The following is a 19,781-nucleotide window of genomic DNA, read 5'->3' on the forward strand; positions in this document are numbered from 1 at the left end:
CCCATTGTTGCATGGAAGCCCTACTTTGTCTTTACTACAATTTAGCAAAGGCACAAACCAATATAATCAAAGTTGGCTACTATTGTCATCAAGCTTCCCTAGTGGCTAAACTACGGTGCACAATAGTCTAGAAACTTTTTGTTTGAAAATAATTCGGTATCTCGGGAACTATTGCAAATATCGTAACGAAATTTCACAAGGACCCCAATTCGACAACGAAACTACTTTTCTATAGAAAACTGTCTAGAGAAGACACTTTTCTATAGAAAACTGTCTAAAGAAGACACTTTTCTATAGATAACTGTCTAAAGAAGACACTTTTCTATAGAAAACTGTCTAAAGAAGACACTTTTCTATAGAAAACTGTCTAAAGAAGACACTTTTCTATAGAAAACTGTCTAAAGAAGACACTTTTCTATAGAAAACTGTCTAAAGAAGACACTTTTCTATAGAAAACTGTCTAAAGAAGACACTTTTCTATAGAAAACTGTCTAAAGAAGACACTTTTCTATAGAAAACTGTCTAAAGAAGACACTTTTCTATAGAAAACTGTCTAAAGAAGACACTTTTCTATAGAAAACTGTCTAAAGAAGACACTTTTCTATAGAAAACTGTCTAAAGAAGACACTTTTCTATAGAAAACTGTCTAAAGAAGACACTTTTCTATAGAAAACTGTCTAAAGAAGACACTTTTCTATAGAAAACTGTCTAAAGAAGACACTTTTCTATAGAAAACTGTCTAAAGAAGACACTTTTCTATAGAAAACTGTCTAAAGAAGACACTTTTCTATAGAAAACTGTCTAAAGAAGACACTTTTCTATAGAAAACTGTCTAAAGAAGACACTTTTCTATAGAAAACTGTCTAAAGAAGACACTTTTCTATAGAAAACTGTCTAAAGAAGACACTTTTCTATAGAAAACTGTCTAAAGAAGACACTTTTCTATAGAAAACTGTCTAAAGAAGACACTTTTCTATAGAAAACTGTCTAAAGAAGACACTTTTCTATAGAAAACTGTCTAAAGAAGACACTTTTCTATAGAAAACTGTCTAAAGAAGACACTTTTCTATAGAAAACTGTCTAAAGAAGACACTTTTCTATAGAAAACTGTCTAAAGAAGACACTTTTCTATAGAAAACTGTCTAAAGAAGACACTTTTCTATAGAAAACTGTCTAAAGAAGACACTTTTCTATAGAAAACTGTCTAAAGAAGACACTTTTCTATAGAAAACTGTCTAAAGAAGACACTTTTCTATAGAAAACTGTCTAAAGAAGACACTTTTCTATAGAAAACTGTCTAAAGAAGACACTTTTCTATAGAAAACTGTCTAAAGAAGACACTTTTCTATAGAAAACTGTCTAAAGAAGACACTTTTCTATAGAAAACTGTCTAAAGAAGACACTTTTCTATAGAAAACTGTCTAAAGAAGACACTTTTCTATAGAAAACTGTCTAAAGAAGACACTTTTCTATAGAAAACTGTCTAAAGAAGACACTTTTCTATAGAAAACTGTCTAAAGAAGACACTTTTCTATAGAAAACTGTCTAAAGAAGACACTTTTCTATAGAAAACTGTCTAAAGAAGACACTTTTCTATAGAAAACTTTCTAAAGAAGGCACTTTTCTATAGAAAACTTTCTAAAGAAGATTCTTTTTTATAGAAAACTGTCTAAAGAAGACACTTATCTATAGAAAATTGTCTAAAGAAGACACTTTTCCTTAGAAAAATTTCACTTTTCTATTGAAAACTGTCTACACTTCTCTATTGAACACTGTCTAATGAAGTCACTGTCTAATGATGACATTTTTCTAAAAAAAAAAAAAAACAGTTTAAAGATATTTTTCTATAGAAGACTTCTTTCTTATGGAATGAAATTTTCTATAGCAAACATGCCATCGAAAACACCTAAATAAATATTTTCTTAAAATACAAAATTATGTGCTCATTGGAAAACTCTTTAATTGTTTTATAAATTCTTGTAATGAACTGTCACTGGACATTATTCCTGGCTGCTGCTACTATGTGGTTTGCATTTTATTAAATTTCCAACAAAACAGTATCTATCCTATTCATTTAACAATATAAATACACACATTACTTCAACATTTATTAATATTTTTTTCTTGTATTTTAATTTATTTTATTTATTATTATCATCATTATAATAATAGTTTACAAATAGGATTTTCGTGTAATTAGTATATACTATTTAACTTGCACAATAAAAGTGTAATTTTAAAGAGGAGGGGATCATTTTGGGGGGAGGGCAATGAAAATTTTGTAAAATTTTCGTTTTATAACTAAAGTCAAATCATATTTCACAAATTAAAAAAAAAAACAAAGGAAAACAAAAATTTTACAAAATGAAAGACAAAAAATATTAATTAATTATATATAACACATTAAAAACATAATTCTTATTTCGTTTATACACATTAAGAACTAAAATACAGGTAAATGAAGACGAAAAAAAAGCATTTAAAATGAAATTATGATATAAAAAAGAAAATTTTCAAATAAAATGTTAAACAATTTTTAAAAATAAAACGTATACAACTAAATACTAAATATATGAATAAGAATTTTAAAAATTATAAGAAAAAATCGAAAATTGAATTAACGATTAAACTAAAAATTAAATTTAGAGACATGTATAAAGGGTATACAATCAGTTTTTACATAACAATTCTAAATAAATGTTTATAATCTTTAATTAAAATAAAAAATATATATATAATTATGTATTTTTGTTTACTATCACAACAAAATTGTTTTCGTCAAAAAAAAACAAGAGTTTGAGATATAAACTCTGAATTTAAGTAGTGCTCTGTTAGAATGAGGAGGTGATACTATTATTTCATCTATATTGTTTTTCGCCACTACGTTTATGCTCACGACTGTCGCCACGTTTGATGTACCAATTCTTATTGTCCTGATACTTTTGTTCATTTTCATTACGCAATTGCTCTCTATGCTTCATATACTTCTCTTGCCATTGACCGCTATTACGTTTTTGTTTATTGTAACGTTCCTTGGAGTGATTTTCTGGGGAATTTTCCTTGGAGTCATCAAAGTCTTTATTATAAAGCTCTTTTGAATAGTCTTTACGATATTGCTTTTCTTTGGAATTGTTGTTATATTTATCCGATTTCCATTCTTTCCGTTCTTTGGAATTGTCGCGGGAATTGTCGGGATTGTGATGGTGTTTTTTAAATTCGTTATTTGATTTATTTTCATCTTTGCCATAAGATTTTTTGTATTCTTTGTTGGTTTTAGAGCTGTCATCGTATTTCGAGTGTTTATGTGGTTTAGGGGTATAGGCGTCTTCTGTTGTCGTTTGGTATTTCTGATATTTTTCTGTTGGAGGAAGATTTTGTTTGTAGTCTTCTGTTGCTTGATAGATGGGTTTATTTTTAATGAATTCTTTTCGTTTTGCTTCCGTGGGCACCTGATCTGTGAAAACATCTTGTAATTGCTCAAAGGGATTGTCTTGGAAACCTTGTAATTCTTCTGCCACCTTCTCAAAGGTTTTAAAGGCTTCAGACTGCTCTTTAAGATCGTTTACAACATGGCCAAATTGGTCTACTATTGAGGGTTCATTGGAAGAAGATTGTTCCATGCACATATTGGCAATTTCCACAAAAGAGCCGTCCGGACATTTATAGGGCCTTCTTAAGTCTTGTTTGGTAATGTCTACCGGTTTGAGTGAATCGCCATTGCCAGTCCAGGCTTTAAAAGTTTTGCTGTCTTTATATTTAGCCTGTTTTTGTTGCTGTGTTTGCTGAGGATCATTGAGAGTAGACAAATATTTCACTTGTTTATTGAGTAAATCAATTTCGGCTCTCATTAAATTGTTTTGCAACTCCATGTCATTGACTTTTTGTTCCAACTCCCCTGGCGAACCAGAAGAGCTGCCCACACTGGCCAATGGCTGCCAGGTGGGGTGGACAATTTTACCTATTAAGGCCAATATGGCTAGACCCACACCCACATAGAAGATGCCTTGTAAACCGCGCTTTACAAGAGGCGCAAAACCGCTAGTAGTGGCTACAGTTTGTGAGGCTTTTTGTAAAGCCTGAGAGTCTGTTGCAGCTGTTGAAGATCTACGCCGTTGACGTAATTGCTGCTCAGCAATTGGTTCTGGAGTTTGTTGCACTACCAAAGGTGTTGTTGTTTCATTTTCCATTTCCTCTCTCAGTTTGTTTAAAATAGAATCATCCATGTGATCACTTAGAGAGAATTTAAAATTCAAGTCATGCAAATGATCTCTCAGATAAGGATGAGGCGATATACGGCCCACACTTTCGCTTTCACTTATAATGGAAATGCCATCAGAGAAATCATCATTGTTGCTATCATTTAGAGAACTATAAAGAAACAAGAAAAGATGTAATTAGAAATTAAGTAAAAATTGTGTTAAAATCTATATGAACAACTCACTCTTTTAATTGTATTTCTTGCTCATTTATCTTATCTTCCTCTTTGGAGTCTTCTTCCTCATCGTTATCACTATTTTTTAAAATTTCCACACGTTGTCCTTTCAATTCCTCATGTAGTTTATTAAGCTTTTCTTTGTCATTTACTAAAGTCCAGGTTTCAAAAGTATCAGAAGACTCGGTACTGGCCTCATCATCAGTTGTTGGTGTTAAAATATTTGTGGCAGCAGTTGTTGCTGTTGTAGGAGTTATTATTAAAGTTGCTAAATTAATTGGCTTGCTTGACTCCTCTGTGTCCTCCTTTTTTCTATCCATTCTGTTGTAATTGTTGGGGCTTTTGCAAATCCAAATGTATGTATTTTAAATCTAAAACAAAAACAGGAAATAAAAATGTTTATAAATAAATTGTTTACAAAAATAAAAGTATTATCTTATCTTATTATAAGTTATATATTTTAAATGTTAACTATTTATCATGACTACTCTACCTCTTAGATAATAAATAAAAAGATTAATAAATCTGTGTGATGATTTTGATGTTTGTGGCGAAATAATTTCTAGTTTAATGCAAAATTTATTTAAGATAATTTTTTGATTTTTGTTTTTAATATTTAAAGAATTTTCTTTGTTTCTTGTATGATTGTATTAAATACACGCAATTTTTCTTTGGCTTGTTGTGTTGTTTCCTTTGTCAACGTTTATCCACTGGGCCTAAAAATGTGTTGTTAGTTTATGATGTGTTCGTGTGGATGCCTTTTTTAAAAATAAAATTTTCAAAAAAGAAAAACACATTTTTATTATTTGTTGTTTTGTTTGTGGGAGGTATACAATATTTAAGAGATGCCAGATGCTACCTATTTATGAACAAAATATGAATGACGTATTATGATATATACCGTGTGACAAAAAATATTTGTGTTAACAGTGAGTGTGAACAAAAAAAATTCAGTTTTTAAAAATATTTATGACATTTTACCAAATATATGAGGAATATCAAAAAAATTTTAAGAATTTTACTAAAAATATTTTTCAAATCTTTTTATGTCAAGAACGCCATTTAGTAGTTGTATGCACCGATACTTAAGTATGCTAAAACTGTTCGCGTAAATAATTTTTATCATTGCGCACAAAAGTAAGGTGGGTTTTAAGTTGAAAATTTCAAAATTATTTTATAAAATTTAATCGTATTCTTACATCGGGATCTAAAATCAAAAAAATAATTAGATTTTTTTCACAATATAAATTATCATCTATCACGAAATTATTTACAGATATTTTATTACGACTTTTATTAAACATCTAAGGAAATAAATTGTAAAATATTGCAATTTTTTAAAAAAGTGCATAAAAGTTTTCAATTTTGAATAAACGTCCATTCGATTCGGAGGTGTCTTTTATAAGGAAATTGTATTTATGCGATATAATAGTCTAGCTCAAAGATATCTGTGAATGGCGTTCGAGAAAGCCATACATTTTCTAACGATTAACAACTGAATCGTTTATTTCAAAAAACAGTTAAGCAACAAAAATTCCAAAATTGAGTTATTGTGCGATAACTGTTTTATAAAGGTAAATGCATCGTTTAATTAAAAAAAGAAGTAAATACTGTCCCTATTATGGTGAAGCAAGCAAAATGAAGCAGATCAATAAAAGATTTACAAGCCCTAAATTTTTAAGCTTTAAACGATTATAACGTTAAGAGATGAAAGATTAGTAACTTAAGATTCTGGATTCACAGTTTTAATTTTTGATGGTCTACCGATGTGTCACTGAATTTCATAGTTTTGAAACCAAAATAAAATTACGAGATTACGATTTTCTCGTAATCTCTTACCACTATGGTGAATGGTATAAAAATAATAAATTCATTACTTTGCAGGTATTATAAAAACTCTGTTTTTAAATAATTTTATTTACCAAAATTCAGTAATCCTCGTTTGCTACAAAATTAGTAAATGAAATAGGTTTGCATTGTTCAATATTTTAAATGTTTTAATTATTTACACAAATATTATTAAATTCAAACCAACTTTTTTTCTCTAAACATTTAAAAAAATATTCAATATCTTTTTCTTTATTGCAATTGTCACTAAACTAAGTGCTTTGTTTTTGTTTAATAATTTCAATAAGAAATTTCTTAAGAGCCGACCGACAACATACGTGTACAATTTTTATATTGTTGACAATAAATACTTGCAAGTGTATTGCAAATGATTATTAGAAAAGATACATATGTAGATACTTATTCAGACAAAAATATTACGTGTACTTTAGACCTAAATAAAAGTATGATGCCTGCTCCTCCTGTTGTTTGTGTGTTTTTGCATTTTATTTGAGCCCCAATTAAATCGTAAATTGTGTATGAAACATACAAGTATTTCACAATTATGAAGAATTGTTGCATAGTGCAAGATTATTTGCAGGCTAATAAAGACAAAATGAGATTAAGATATTTGAATTTGAAAATTTTTGCAACGAATAATCGAATTAAATATAGAATATAAGATTTGTATAAATAAAAAAATAGACTTAGCACGTTTGCCACAATACTAACTTAGCACTTTTATATACCACAGTATAACTACTAGAAAAATCGAATTAATTGTAAATTATTGTTTTGTATTAATATCTAAATTTTCATAACAACTGGACTTAACATGTTTCACAACTAATCTAACGATATATATTTTTGAATATATTCTAAAATCCATTTAATCGTTTCAACAACAAACCGGTTATCGCTAGACACTAAAATGAAAATGCATTTATGCAGTTTATATTACACTCAATATGTATTTAAATCACAACACTTTGTGCGGTTTTTAAATTTAGCTGAAATTATTTACAAAAGAGACTGTACAAAAATATTAATAGACCATCAATAAATTGTCATAATGCCAATGTAGATACTAAAACCAACAAAACAATATTTAAATGTTTTAACAGAATGATTTACAGGTGAGATAAAATAAAAGGCATTTAAAAATTTTGGTTTTTATGGGATTTTTAGAAAAAACTTAAAGATTATTTCTATTTGAGATAACATGTTATATAGAGAGCCTCAAAAGTGAGTAAACACCTAATCATAATATATTAGGACATTATGACAATATGACCAAATACTAGACCGTGTGAATACCCCATATATATATAACAGTAAATGTCTTATATATTTAAAAAATGATCTGATCATTATGGGTATAATTGAATAGTGCTTCAAATACCTCTTATATGATATATAATATGAATTTATATGACAGTACATCTTAAAATCTTGATATACAGAAAAAGTGAATCTAGCGAAGCCGGTGTTTGATACACTCAAGAGTTTTAAGTCCCTGTGTCCAACGTTGGACCTTAATATACAGAAAATATGAATACTAACAGAACAAAAATTATGAAAATATAAAGTGTTACTGGGATGTTGATTTGTTCCAAAAGAAATTATCAAAATAAAATATTGAAATAACTGTTTTCCATATCGTTTTCCTACATATTTTTTTCTATTTCTGTCCTCTTGCTTGCAGAAGTTTAAAAGTTTCTATTTCTATAAATGTATTTTAATTAAACTTTTATTAATTCTTAAAAACGCTGAAATTTACTATATTTTAATAGTATACCTATCTAAATTTAGCTTAGAAATATACAGTGCCGGGCTTAAATATTCACACTACAGACAGATTAAATTTTAATTTCCATATTTTTTAAAGGACAACAACTTATTGAAATATATGAAAAAACTAAACATAAGATTAACTAATGTTTTGAAGTTCGATTTTAAGCGGCCAAAAATGAATGGGCCATTTTTTTTTTGTGACGTCAGCTCCAATATTTTGTCATTCTTGTAACAGGACTTCTTTAAGTAGAGTCTTACTAGTAATATGGTGCTTTCCTACACGTCTGCCCAATTCATCCCATATAGGTTTTATGGCATTAATGTCAGGTGATTGCGGAGGAGTCGGCAGAATATGGGAAACATGATGCACTTCCATATTCGGACATCATGGGCTTCAGATTTCTTGGACGGAATACTGTTCTCAGATGAGAGTATGTTTAATATTTTTCTATCGGCCGGCAGAGTAACTCTTTTGAAAACGGCCAAACACTGAATTGGAAAAGAACAATGTAGTAAACACTGTAAAACATGACGGAGGAGGGTCATGTTGCGGGGTTGTATGGCTGCATCTGGTGTAGGAAATTAATAATAATTAACTTAATCTGCCGAAGTTTTATTAACTGGGTAATAATTTTATATTGAATTATTTTAATCTACAATTTTACACACAACTGTTGTTAAAATGAACAACAATTTTCACATGACTTACTAGAACAACAACAAAAACAATTTGACAAAAATGAAACAGAACCCACAAAAGTCCTTGTGTAAATAGATCAAAAGACCTACAAATCAACACTTCTTTTGTGCTTTATTTTTATAATTACTTGTGTTTTTACAGTTAATTAACATTTCACTTTTTTCTCATTAAAAAATTGCAACAATAACAAAATTTATTTGTTGCTTTTTTTGTTTATTTTTCCATTTTCAACAGTTTGTTTTATTCCATTTAAAGACACTACTATCTACTTGTATTTATTATTATTGCGCAAAAAGAAAAACAGCGATAGTTTTTTTTATAAATTGTATTAATTATATTTTGAGCTTGTTGTGTATTACGCGAATTGTTTTAATAATAAAATTTAACCTACCATAAGCACTGAATACTGCTCAAAAACTACGTCAACTTTTTGTGCACAATTTATTTAACGACAACGACAGCCACAAACATTTAGAAAATGAAAAATGTTTTTATTTTCATCTTTTTCGTGTGTTTTTGCTATTTTTGTAGTGTTATTTTTTTTTTCTTTTGTGAATATGAAAAATGTGTAGGTGTGCGTTTGTTTGTTTTTTTTACTTGTTGTTTATTGTATAACTCTACACCAGTGATGTTCAAAAATAAAAATGAAGATGTATTGGTGAGAGAGCTACCCAGCAAACATAATGTCAAACACTTAAAATAAGAACAAAATAAAGAATGTTTAGATTTAGAATTTTTGCCAGATATAACCAATTTATTAAATGAATGTAATTTAAATTTTAAGGAAATAAAAGAATATACATTATACGGCAGAAATTATCTCAATTTTTTTTATTTATTTCTGACTTTGTTGTTTTGTGTTCAATTTTAATTGAAACGCGTGTGTTTGCTATGCTTCGTTCAAAGACCAACCAACAACAATGCTTAATGAATTTTCGAAAACTTTATACTCTTTTAAAGAGAATAAGAATATGTGTGTTGTTACTCAGCGCGAAAGCACAATGAAATGAACATCATTGCTCTACACACAGATGTTAAACATGGCATTGCCAGCTTGAAATTTGTTTGTAGTGGAGAGTTTTTTCAGTGTTGCTAGACGCAAAAAATTAGTTTGAGTAAAATATGTAGAAAAAAGTAAAGATTGAGGTAAATGTAGCTTTATAATGTGTAATTGTATGGATTTTAATAATAATTATTATTAAATATTAGGGTTTTCAATTAATCGGGTTTCTGGTTTAATCGGTTAATCGAGCAAATAATTAATCGGGTTCTAGATTTATTCGGTTAATTTAAAATTATTCGATTAACCGAATAATGTCTATTTTAATTTTAAATTGAAAATAAAACGAATTTTGTGTACAAAAACATAAAAAACAAACAAAACATAACAATTCAACCAAAAAATAATATCAAATATGATAATTTAGATCCTTTTTGTATACAAATTTGATTTTTTTTAGGATTTTAGTCAGATCTTCTGAAATAATCTTTTTAAAAAAGAATATAATTTAATTTTTTCCTTTTAAACGATTTTTTTCTTTAGATTTAATAAAACTACTTAGAAAAAATTCTCGCGCTGGTTGTAGATGTTGGAGAAATCGAAAGCATGATAAATAATATCCAATATCTCAGTTTTTTTTTAGTTTTTTCTAGCATATCAAATCTTTCGTTATACCATTGGTGTCATTTTTGGATTGTTTTATATATTGAATACTTTTGATATTTTCGTTTAGTTTCGTTAAGTTCTGTACATGTAAATGCAAACAAAGTTTCAAATACATGTAAATTAAAATTCGAAAAATATCTAATTTTAATTTGAAATTTGTATTTGAATTGAAATGGAAAAATAAATGCAAAAAAATATGTTGAAGTGTAAAAAAAAGGAATTTCGGTTAATCGGTTAATCGACACAAATTAATCGGTTTATTTGTTATTTGAAAATCGGCAATTTTAAATTATTCGAACAGTTAACCGTCCAAAATTAATCGGTTAACCGATTAACGGTTAATCGATTGAATACCCTATTAAATATTGAAAATAGCTAAAAAAAAATACTTTTAATAAAAAACATAAAAAACATATAAAAAATCAAGGAAAGAAATAGAAAATAAGCTAAATCCAAAAATTGGTATTTAAATATATATAACGAATATTCGGTATATAAAATTATCGAAAGTAATATTTTATTTAAAGAAATTATAAGGTACTGTAAATAATAGATAACAGATTCGTATTGACGTGCTCTTTCAGTTTTATTTTCTGACGGGAAAAATAAAACTCCTCAAATAAGTTTTTTTATGACGGCTATAAAAAAAACTCCTTTTTAAGAGTTTCATGCGAACTTTTATTTTAAGGTCGCAAAATAACTGTTATAAAATAAGATTAATGATATCACTTATAACCGTTACGGTCCCTCGAAATTATATTCAAAGTGCGTAATATTGATATTGATGTTTAGCAAATTCGTTTTTAAATTAAAACTTGTAAAAAGCCAAAAAATTATTTTTCAAGAAAAAATCTTTTAAAACTTGTCCATTTTTAATGTAATTTTTTTATTGTAACAAAGTTCTGAATACGTTGTTAAATCTCTACAAAATATTTTATTTATTTTTACACATTTTCTACCCACAAGTCTACAAAATTATTCTTCCTTTTCCCCCTTTTTTATAAATTCACTACTCGGCCATAATCGTATGATCAAATATTTGATTATTTTATTTACACAATAAATAAATTTGATAAATTTTATTATGGCATATCGAAATTTTATTTTATAAAAAGGGGATTTTGCATTTTATAAGTTACAGACAATCATCAATCGCATTGTTTTATTCTAAATCTATTATTTCATGTTGCTTATTTTCAAAAAGTACATTATTTTACCTTGAACTTATTTACTGTGTTTTATTTTAAATACAACAATCTAATTAATCATGCAGTTTATGATTTGATAAGAGATACGTCTGATATCAGTTATAAATAATTTTTGTATGTGCATATTTAATAGAGATAAAAAACTAAATAAATATTAAGTTTATTTAGCACATCATATAGTTGGGAATTAAACTTTGTGTAAATGAAACAGAATTTTGCATTATATAAATAAAATACCCCTAGTTTATTTAACTTAGCAGATATTTAAAATGAAGATAATAAAAATAAAGTTATATAGAGTTTATCAGTTACTTGAAGTAATGAAATAATTTAAAATAATATGAAATTAAACTTAAATACAAAAAAAAACTTATATACATATCTAATTATTATTTATTAGACTTACCCCCAGTAACACGAAGTCTGGTTATGTATTAACTAATAGTTATACTGACAGTTTTCATACAAACATAATTTTAACCGACAGTATAACTGTTAGTTAACGCCTAACCAGGCTTCGTGTTAATGGGGGTTAAAAGTAATGTTAATAATACCCCAAAACATTCTCTAAAATTTAAATATTTCATTATTGACATAACGCCACTGTTATCTATGTATGTAAATAAGTGGTTCGTGACTAAGATAAATTGAATGGCAACACTAGTTAAATACATCTTATATGATTTATGCTAAATCTATGGCAGCATCACAAATGGCAACATCCAAGCAGAGCAATATGGCCGAATGGATAAATTGTAATAGAATATAATAGTGGAGACAATTAGCAGTTATGCAAATTTGTGTATTCTACTTATCACAGTTGTACATTTTAGTAGTATTTTTGAAAAAAAAAATAAATAGGGAATAACGATTAGTTTTTTTATTTAGAAATATATGTACTACAGTGAGCAGAAAATGTAAAAGTAGAACTACAATAAAAGAAACCCAGTTTTATTAATATGTATATCGTTATACCAAAACTTTATTTAAAGTAAATAACAATGTAACAAAATTGTATTTCGAACATTGGAGATTTTTATTAGTAAATTGGGAGCAAACAAAAACCTATAATAATAATTATTATTATGTTTTATTATTAAGTGGATAATAAACATGCTTAAGTTTTAGTTGTTTTGTTTTTAAATTAGTTTAAACACAAAAATCATTATTAGTTAGTTAGTTAGTTATTTAGTTTTAAACTTAAAAGTAAACATAGCACTTGATTTTTTATATTGTTAAATTAAACTGTTTAATTGTAGTTTTGTTTGTTTTTTGTATTTTATTTTATTTATTAGTAACTATACTACTTTCTAGTGTTGCCCACTAAACGTGCCATTTTCAGCCTCAAATTCCTTAACAGTGTTGTACGTTTTAACTCACCATTTTGTTGTTGCTTCTCCATGATTCTTTGTACCTCGCCCGCCTCGGAGCCGCTCTCCCAGTCGAAAGCGGGACTTTGTCTTCGTACTGTGTTGGATGTGCAAATTTCTTGTATTTGTGGTTGTTGTGGTTTATTGTTGTGTTGTTGTAATTGTTGCAGAAAATGTTGCTGATGTTGTTGTTGTGTTGGTGTAGTTGCCCTTATAATGGGCGAATACTGACGTTGTTGTGTTGGAATGTTGTTGCTGTTTAGCTGCAATGGTGAATGTTGTGGTTGTGGTGTTTGCTGTAGCATCATTATTGTTGGTGTAGCACGATTTTGCTGTTGTTGTTGCTGCAGTTGTTGGGGACTTGACATCACATAAGACTGTTTGAGAGCGTAACGTGGACTAATCTGATCTGTTAGTAGTCCAGCCTGCTGGGTGTGTTGTAGTCTCTGATGTTGTGGTGTCCAATAGATTTGACTCACTTGTTGACTTGAACTACGATCAAGTATCAATGGAGTACTACGACCGTCGTGCAAACGGGGACGTATTATTTGATGCTGCTGCAGTTGTTGCGGTTGCTGGTGCATAACCGGTTCCCTCACCGTTATATAGCCATAAGAAGCACCAGGCATATTTTGCAGCTGATGTGGTCTTATGTATTGCGGCTGGGCGTACAACTCATTCTGTGGATAGGCTGTAATTATTTGTGCTGGTTGCAATTTGTCACCATCTACTAGTATGTATTGTGTGGGTGCTGGGGAAAAGGCACTTTCGGGTCTCTGTAAAGTTCCTTGTCTAATGTATACAGGTTTCAATTCTGGTTCTCTCCTCACCAAATATTGGGTTGGTTGGCCGCCAGCTGTTACTATAGAGCGTTGAGGAATTTCATACAATTCCGATTGATTGGATTGTAAACTGCCTCGTTTCACCACATGTGCATAAATGGGTGAATTGGTGTTGGGATCAGTTATAATTTCTTGGGCAATAGGAACAAAATGTCCACCCCCGGTGGCTGTTGGCAAGCTGTGCATACGTTGTGGCACCTGGGGAGCTGCATACATTCTAGAAGCCGGCCTTTGGTGTGTCTCTACGGATACATAAGAAACCGGTGAGAGATCTGTGGTTTGTTTCTCATATATAGATTGTAGAGGCGGATTTGGCTGGTTTGTGGGTGTTTTGTTGAGTGATTTACGACAAAACTCTTTAATTTTCTGCAATATTTCATCTCTAGTCAAGAGGCCGCCAATGCGTCTTGTTGGCTGTGTGGCCTCGTCTTGTTTTCTTCTCAATACCACCGGAGTTTCGGGAGTCTCACTTTCGTAGCCTCGTTTGGTATTGGCCTGACCTTGGATCATGCCATCCAAAACACTTTGGCAGCGTGTGGGAGTATTTTGCAATACTTGTTGTGTGTTTAAAGGTTCAGTGCCCACTATAGGTTTACCGTCTATAATTTTCACCTGTCTGTTGTTGGAACGTATAACTCCTGAAAAGGTATTGCGCTGAGGAGAACCTCGTGTAAAGCTGCCATCGTTTTGAGGTGCTAAACGTACTTGGGAGCCTCCTGGTAAATGTTCATAAATATTTTCCAATTGCTTATCGGTCATTTGAGGTTGGCCCATAGTACCTTGTTGCTGTTGTTGTTGCTGCTGCTGTTGCTGCTGCAACTTCTGTTGTTGCTGCATTACTCTGAAATACAACTCTTTATCGGTTTGCTCTTTAATGGCTCTTAGTTTCTCCCATTCTTGCTGATCTACATAGACTCCCAACTGTGAGGCTTTTTTGGGTATGGATGAAATGGGTGAAATAGTTTTGGTTTCCCCTAGTCTGGGTATTTGACCCTCTCTAATGGGAGTCGAAGTCATGACCGGACCCTCATTAACCGGAAATGAGGTTTCTCTCAAATTTTCCTTTGTTCGAGTACTAATGGGTGCTGGTGCCAATAAAGTATCTCCCGTTACACTATTAGATCTTTGCTGTTGCACACGGGCAGCGTTTCTTCTTAAAATCTCATTGCGATCCATGGACGATGATCGGGGAAATACCTGTTGCCGGTCAGCAGTTTGTGAAGTTCTTTTGGGTATCATACTCTGGCGTTCCAAAGAACGTCGGAAATTCGTATCATTCTTTTGCGTATTCTCTCTGGGTAGAGTGTATAAATTGTTATTAACTGTGGTAGGTCTTTCGCTTAGTACCGTCTTATGATTGGCTTCGTGCTTATTCATGCGCTCCCGCGAGAGTGTTCGCCGAGGAGGCTTGGCTATGGTCTTAATTTGCAATTCCTTACGTCTTAAGCCTGGGGTTAAAGTAGGATTATGGGCTTTATTGGCTGGGGGATTTTCAGTAGAACCATTGTTTTCATTATTTTCAGCATCGGTTAAAGCACTTGAAATGGATACGGAAAGATTATCCCCACTGGCATAACTTTTGCGAGATCTTTCCATTTGCTGTTTCAATTCCAAGGCCTCTGCCGGACTTAATAGATTGCCTGTTTTTGGTCGGCCATGGAAACTTTGACGTTCCAACACCACTCTTTTAATGGGTTTCAAAGAGCCATTTTCTTGATAATTATTGGGCTTATTAAAATCATACACTGATTTGGGATTGGGTAAAGGTTCTTTAGGTGTGGTTTTTCTTCTCGAAGCAAATATGCTATTGGCCAATAATCGCTGAAACACTGAAGGTTTGCGATTATTTTCCCCACCGTCTACACTATCCAGACCATGTGAGAAGTGTATACATTCTGGCTCAGCTTTAAAGCTGATCTGTTTAATAGCAGTGGCTTGCGGTTTGGTATACATGTTTTGGGCACCGTTGGGTATCTTTTTGGGTATTAAGGTTAGACCTTTTTTCTCTAGATATTCTTGAAATTCTTTCGACTTGATGGTATTGGTAAATGTACCTTGGGGTGGTGGAGAAGGTTCTCGACTTATGTTACCTTCCTCACTTTGGGGCATTTTATCTTCTTCGCTGCTTTTCAGTTGGCTCATCATATTATTGTCATCACTGGATTCACTTTTCGTTAAAGGTTCTTCGATTTCATCTAAATCATCATCTGATGAAATGTGCAATTTCTTGACTCTTTCATCAAACTTCTTGGCATTCTTGCTCACCTCCAGGGGATTATAAAGGCTGTCTTCGAGATCGGTGCCTGTTTTAATTTTCAAGTCAGATAGCTCAGGATAGTTGGGCTTGGAGCATTTCTTAAATGCCAAGGGCAGTTTGGGATGTTTAGGTTCGGATTGTCGATTTTTTAAATCTTTAAATCTATCGCGTTGATGATCTCGGGCTGGCTGTTGTAACTTCTTTGGTGGCTTTTTTAAAGCTATTTCTCTTAGTTCTTCAAATTTAATTCTGGCTAATACTGTGGGATCATAGACGAAATATGGATCGGGATTTTTAATGTACGTTTTGACGTACTTCGATTGTTTTAAGACCTCTTCTGTGGTAACAAACTCATCAGAGGGCGACTTGATGATGCCGTTACTCTTGCGATTATTAGCCTCGTTTTTCAAGCGTTCTCTTTCTTTCTCCTTTTCCCGTTCACGTTCTCTTAGCTGCTGGGTAACTGTTTTACGCACACTTAAGGTAGAACGTTTGGCTGGCACCGGAGGTGGAGTTTTCTTTTCCTTTCTCTTGGCGTTACCGTTACTCAAATAGCCGTTGGTTTTGAAGGGATTCTGTTGATCCACAATTGGTTCGCCGGTAATAAATTTGCGTATCTTCTCATCGTTCGGATCAAATGAAACCGATTTTTTCAATTTTGTCTTTACCTCTGGCTTGTTGCCACCGTCTTCCTCTTCTGTGGTATTAAATGAACGATCTGTGGCATCTGTATCACAGCCTTCATCCAGTGAACTGTTGCGCAAACAGCCGTTACTCTTGAGATTTGTTGTCTGCGATTCGTTGAATGAGTTGCGTTTATTTGTATCTAACGATTCTAGTGAAATACTTTTGAGGGGATCTTTAAATTTATTCGATAAATATTCGTTACTGCTCGTTTCTATAACCGTACATAATGATTCTGTGCTAACATCATTGCTGACTGGTTCTGACATGACGCTTCGAAGGTGTGTTGTAGAGAATTGAAAGTGTTGCTGGGAGATACCGATAGAAGTGGAAGTAGGGTTGCAGAAGGAGGAGCAGTTGAAGAGTTTGTTTGGCTTATAATGACGTGCATTGAATCTTCCAAATGTATTCGTATTTCCTGTGTGTGAGAAGCTGTAAAGAGTGGCAAAGAGTTAATTTAAGTTAATTTGAAAATGTGTTGATTATATGCAAGCATATGATGTGGAAATTATTGTAATAAAATTGTTTTTTTGTGCACAGTAGTTGGAGAGTGAGCAAAAGTATATTTGAGTTTACAAACAGAATGCTTTTGTTATTGGGAGGACACAAACATTTTCGACAAGGTATCGGACCATAACCGTTCCCAATCTATCAAAACATGGTTCTGTATGATCATACAAAATTTGAAGTGGCTCGAATTCGCTTTAGTTTGCCTTTTATCGAATTTTTTTAAATTTGTTTGATCGAAATGATTTGTTTCCTTCCTATTAGCTTTTCAAAATTTCAAATATTAGACTGGAATATTTTTGGGGGTAAAAAATCGTTTAACTGTTATGATTTTCCACAATTTCATTATATTCTTAATTTGGTACTACAAACTAAAACTGACAGATAATTTATACAATGTGTTCTTTCTTAGTTGTGAGCTTAATTGTGTAAAACGTTTTGGAACTATCTTCTCACCTCCAAAACCACTGTAACAACTAAAAGATTTTCCCGATATAAATCGCAAACTAAATGCAAAGAAAATAAATAATTTGAAAATATGTACAGATGTAAAAACAAAGAAAACTAAAGACAAAGAAGAAAATGAAAGAAAAAAAGCAAATAACTTACTTTAATATTGTTTCCTCTTAATTTCTTTTAACATGCCGTTATTCCATTTACCAATCATTACAATTATTAGCGGCGGTTGTTTTTATCTCCTCAAACAACAAAAACAATCATCATCAGCATCTGGTAAAGTTGTTGGAATAGTACAAGAATTGGTTGTTGCTTTAGTTGTAATAGCTGCTTGATCTATGAAACCATTCAAAATCTCTAACTGAGTTGTCCACAATTGATTGTCTGTAATGAGAAGTGGAAAAAAAGCGAATAAACGCAAGAAAACAAATTAATTTCGTTATATTAGGAATTCAATTTTCTTGTAGTAGTTGTGTTTTAATGTTGTTTTTCTTTTTTTATTATTGTTGTTATTTACATTGAGGTTTTATTTAAAAAAATCTATGAGCATAATTTTCATGTCTTTAAATAAAATTTACACTACATTACACTTTGTCACCACACAATTTCGGTTGCTTTGTAATAATGGGAGTTTTTACAATAAGTATACAAATTTAAGAAGACTATTACACAAATATGTAAATAAATTTATGTCATTGACTCTGTTAACAGATAATTTTTGTATAAAATCCTCAAAATGGAAATGAAAATCCTCAAAATTGGCAAAATCTTTTTGAAATAGTCCAAATATCGGAAAAAATACCGACCGCAAATAGCTGGGACATATGAAAAAACGAAGAGTACATCGATTTTTGATTTACTAACCCCCATTTTCTCAATATCTGGTTATTTTTTTTATCGTGACTAGGGTTTTTATCCCGGGAATTCCCGGTACAAATTTCCCGAGAATTTTGCCAATTTTTCACTACCCGATTCCCGGGATTTTTAGTCGGGAATCCCGGAAATTAAAAACTGACAAAAATTAATAGAAAACAAGTTAGAACTCTATTTTTTTCACCAAAAAACTGTGAAAAGTTTTTTACAGTTTTTTGCTTATATTTCGGCAATAATAGACCACTTACTATTATTATTTATTTGGGGTTTTTCATATGAAAATTTAAAAAGAGAATTCATTTTTTATAGAATTTATTTCTTATTGAATCATTCTAATTTCTTTAAATTTTGTTATTCAAATCCATAACAAAATAGCTTCAAAAATTTATTAAATTATTAAATTTTTCTTCAATTCAAATCTAGTACAAAAAGGCTTAAGACAATTTTTTCAATTAATTTTGTAAATGATTTGATTTAACAAAAATGTAATCATTCAAAGTTTGAATAAATTCTGTTATTAATTAATTTTAAAATGAATTCAGTTTAAACAAAGGCTTTGGAATGAATTCAAATTTTATTAATTAATTCGAAGCTCTGATATTTAATAATTATAAGTTTTTATATGAAATTTGGCTATAATATTCCTAATTTACAGTATTATTATATATTTCGGGAATAGCCGGGTACCCGGGAATGTAGAAAAAAATTTCCCGATTCCTGGGAATCAAAAAAGGTCGGGAAATTAAAAAACCTAATCGTGACGATAAACTAACAGTTCTCATACAAAAAAAAATGTTAATTGGAGGTTTATCGTTACGAAAAACGATAACCAGATATTGAGAAAATGGGGGTAAGTCAGGTACTTAGACAATATGGATGGATTAAACCCTTCATCTTCGTGCGAAGGGTATATCGTCCCCTCAATAAAACAATAGTGTATAAGCATATACAACATTATTTTTTTATTGCATAATAAGAATCTACATAACTGATTCTATATGTGGTCAACATTTGGTGAAATTCTACTTCTACAAAGTGGGTCAAAAGATCAATTGAAATATTACTTTTGATCCAGATGTCTATTAACACAAAAATTTTAAACTGAATTATTTCGAAATGGCAAAAAAATTATACACTATTGTTTTATTAAGGGGACGATATACAA

At 30.7% G+C, this 19,781-nt stretch overlaps 2 protein-coding genes across 4 annotated transcripts in view; both read right to left on the reverse strand.

Annotated features, from left to right (window-relative positions):
• Positions 1-2,148: 2,148 nt before the first annotated feature.
• LOC135958392 (myb-like protein X) overlaps positions 2,149-19,781 on the reverse strand; it is a 168,157-nt gene continuing 150,524 nt past the window's right edge. Inside the window, exons 3-4 of the mRNA XM_065509296.1 lie at positions 4,442-4,483; positions 2,149-4,368 (exon numbers count right to left, since the gene is read on the reverse strand). Of these exons, the coding sequence (XP_065365368.1) occupies positions 2,859-4,368; positions 4,442-4,483 (1,552 nt within the window). The 3' untranslated portion in view covers positions 2,149-2,858. The remainder of the gene's footprint in view (positions 4,369-4,441; positions 4,484-19,781) is intronic.
• The window catches only part of LOC135957336 (myb-like protein O), a 165,683-nt gene continuing 150,624 nt past the window's right edge, over positions 4,723-19,781 (reverse strand). For 2 of the 3 annotated variants that reach the window (XM_065508063.1, XM_065508062.1), the window contains exons 2-3: positions 17,897-18,127; positions 12,844-17,212 (exon numbers count right to left, since the gene is read on the reverse strand). In XM_065508063.1, coding sequence (XP_065364135.1) covers positions 12,931-17,049 — 4,119 coding nt within the window. In that variant the 5' untranslated portion in view covers positions 17,050-17,212; positions 17,897-18,127 and the 3' untranslated portion in view covers positions 12,844-12,930. Of the gene's footprint in view, positions 4,804-12,843; positions 17,213-17,896; positions 18,128-19,781 lie in introns of those variants that run through there. The other variant, XM_065508064.1, reaches the window with a different exon arrangement.

The sequence above is a fragment of the Calliphora vicina genome, chromosome 4 (genome assembly GCF_958450345.1).
Source record: "Calliphora vicina chromosome 4, idCalVici1.1, whole genome shotgun sequence".
In the NCBI taxonomy this organism is placed as follows: Eukaryota; Metazoa; Arthropoda; class Insecta; order Diptera; family Calliphoridae; genus Calliphora; species Calliphora vicina.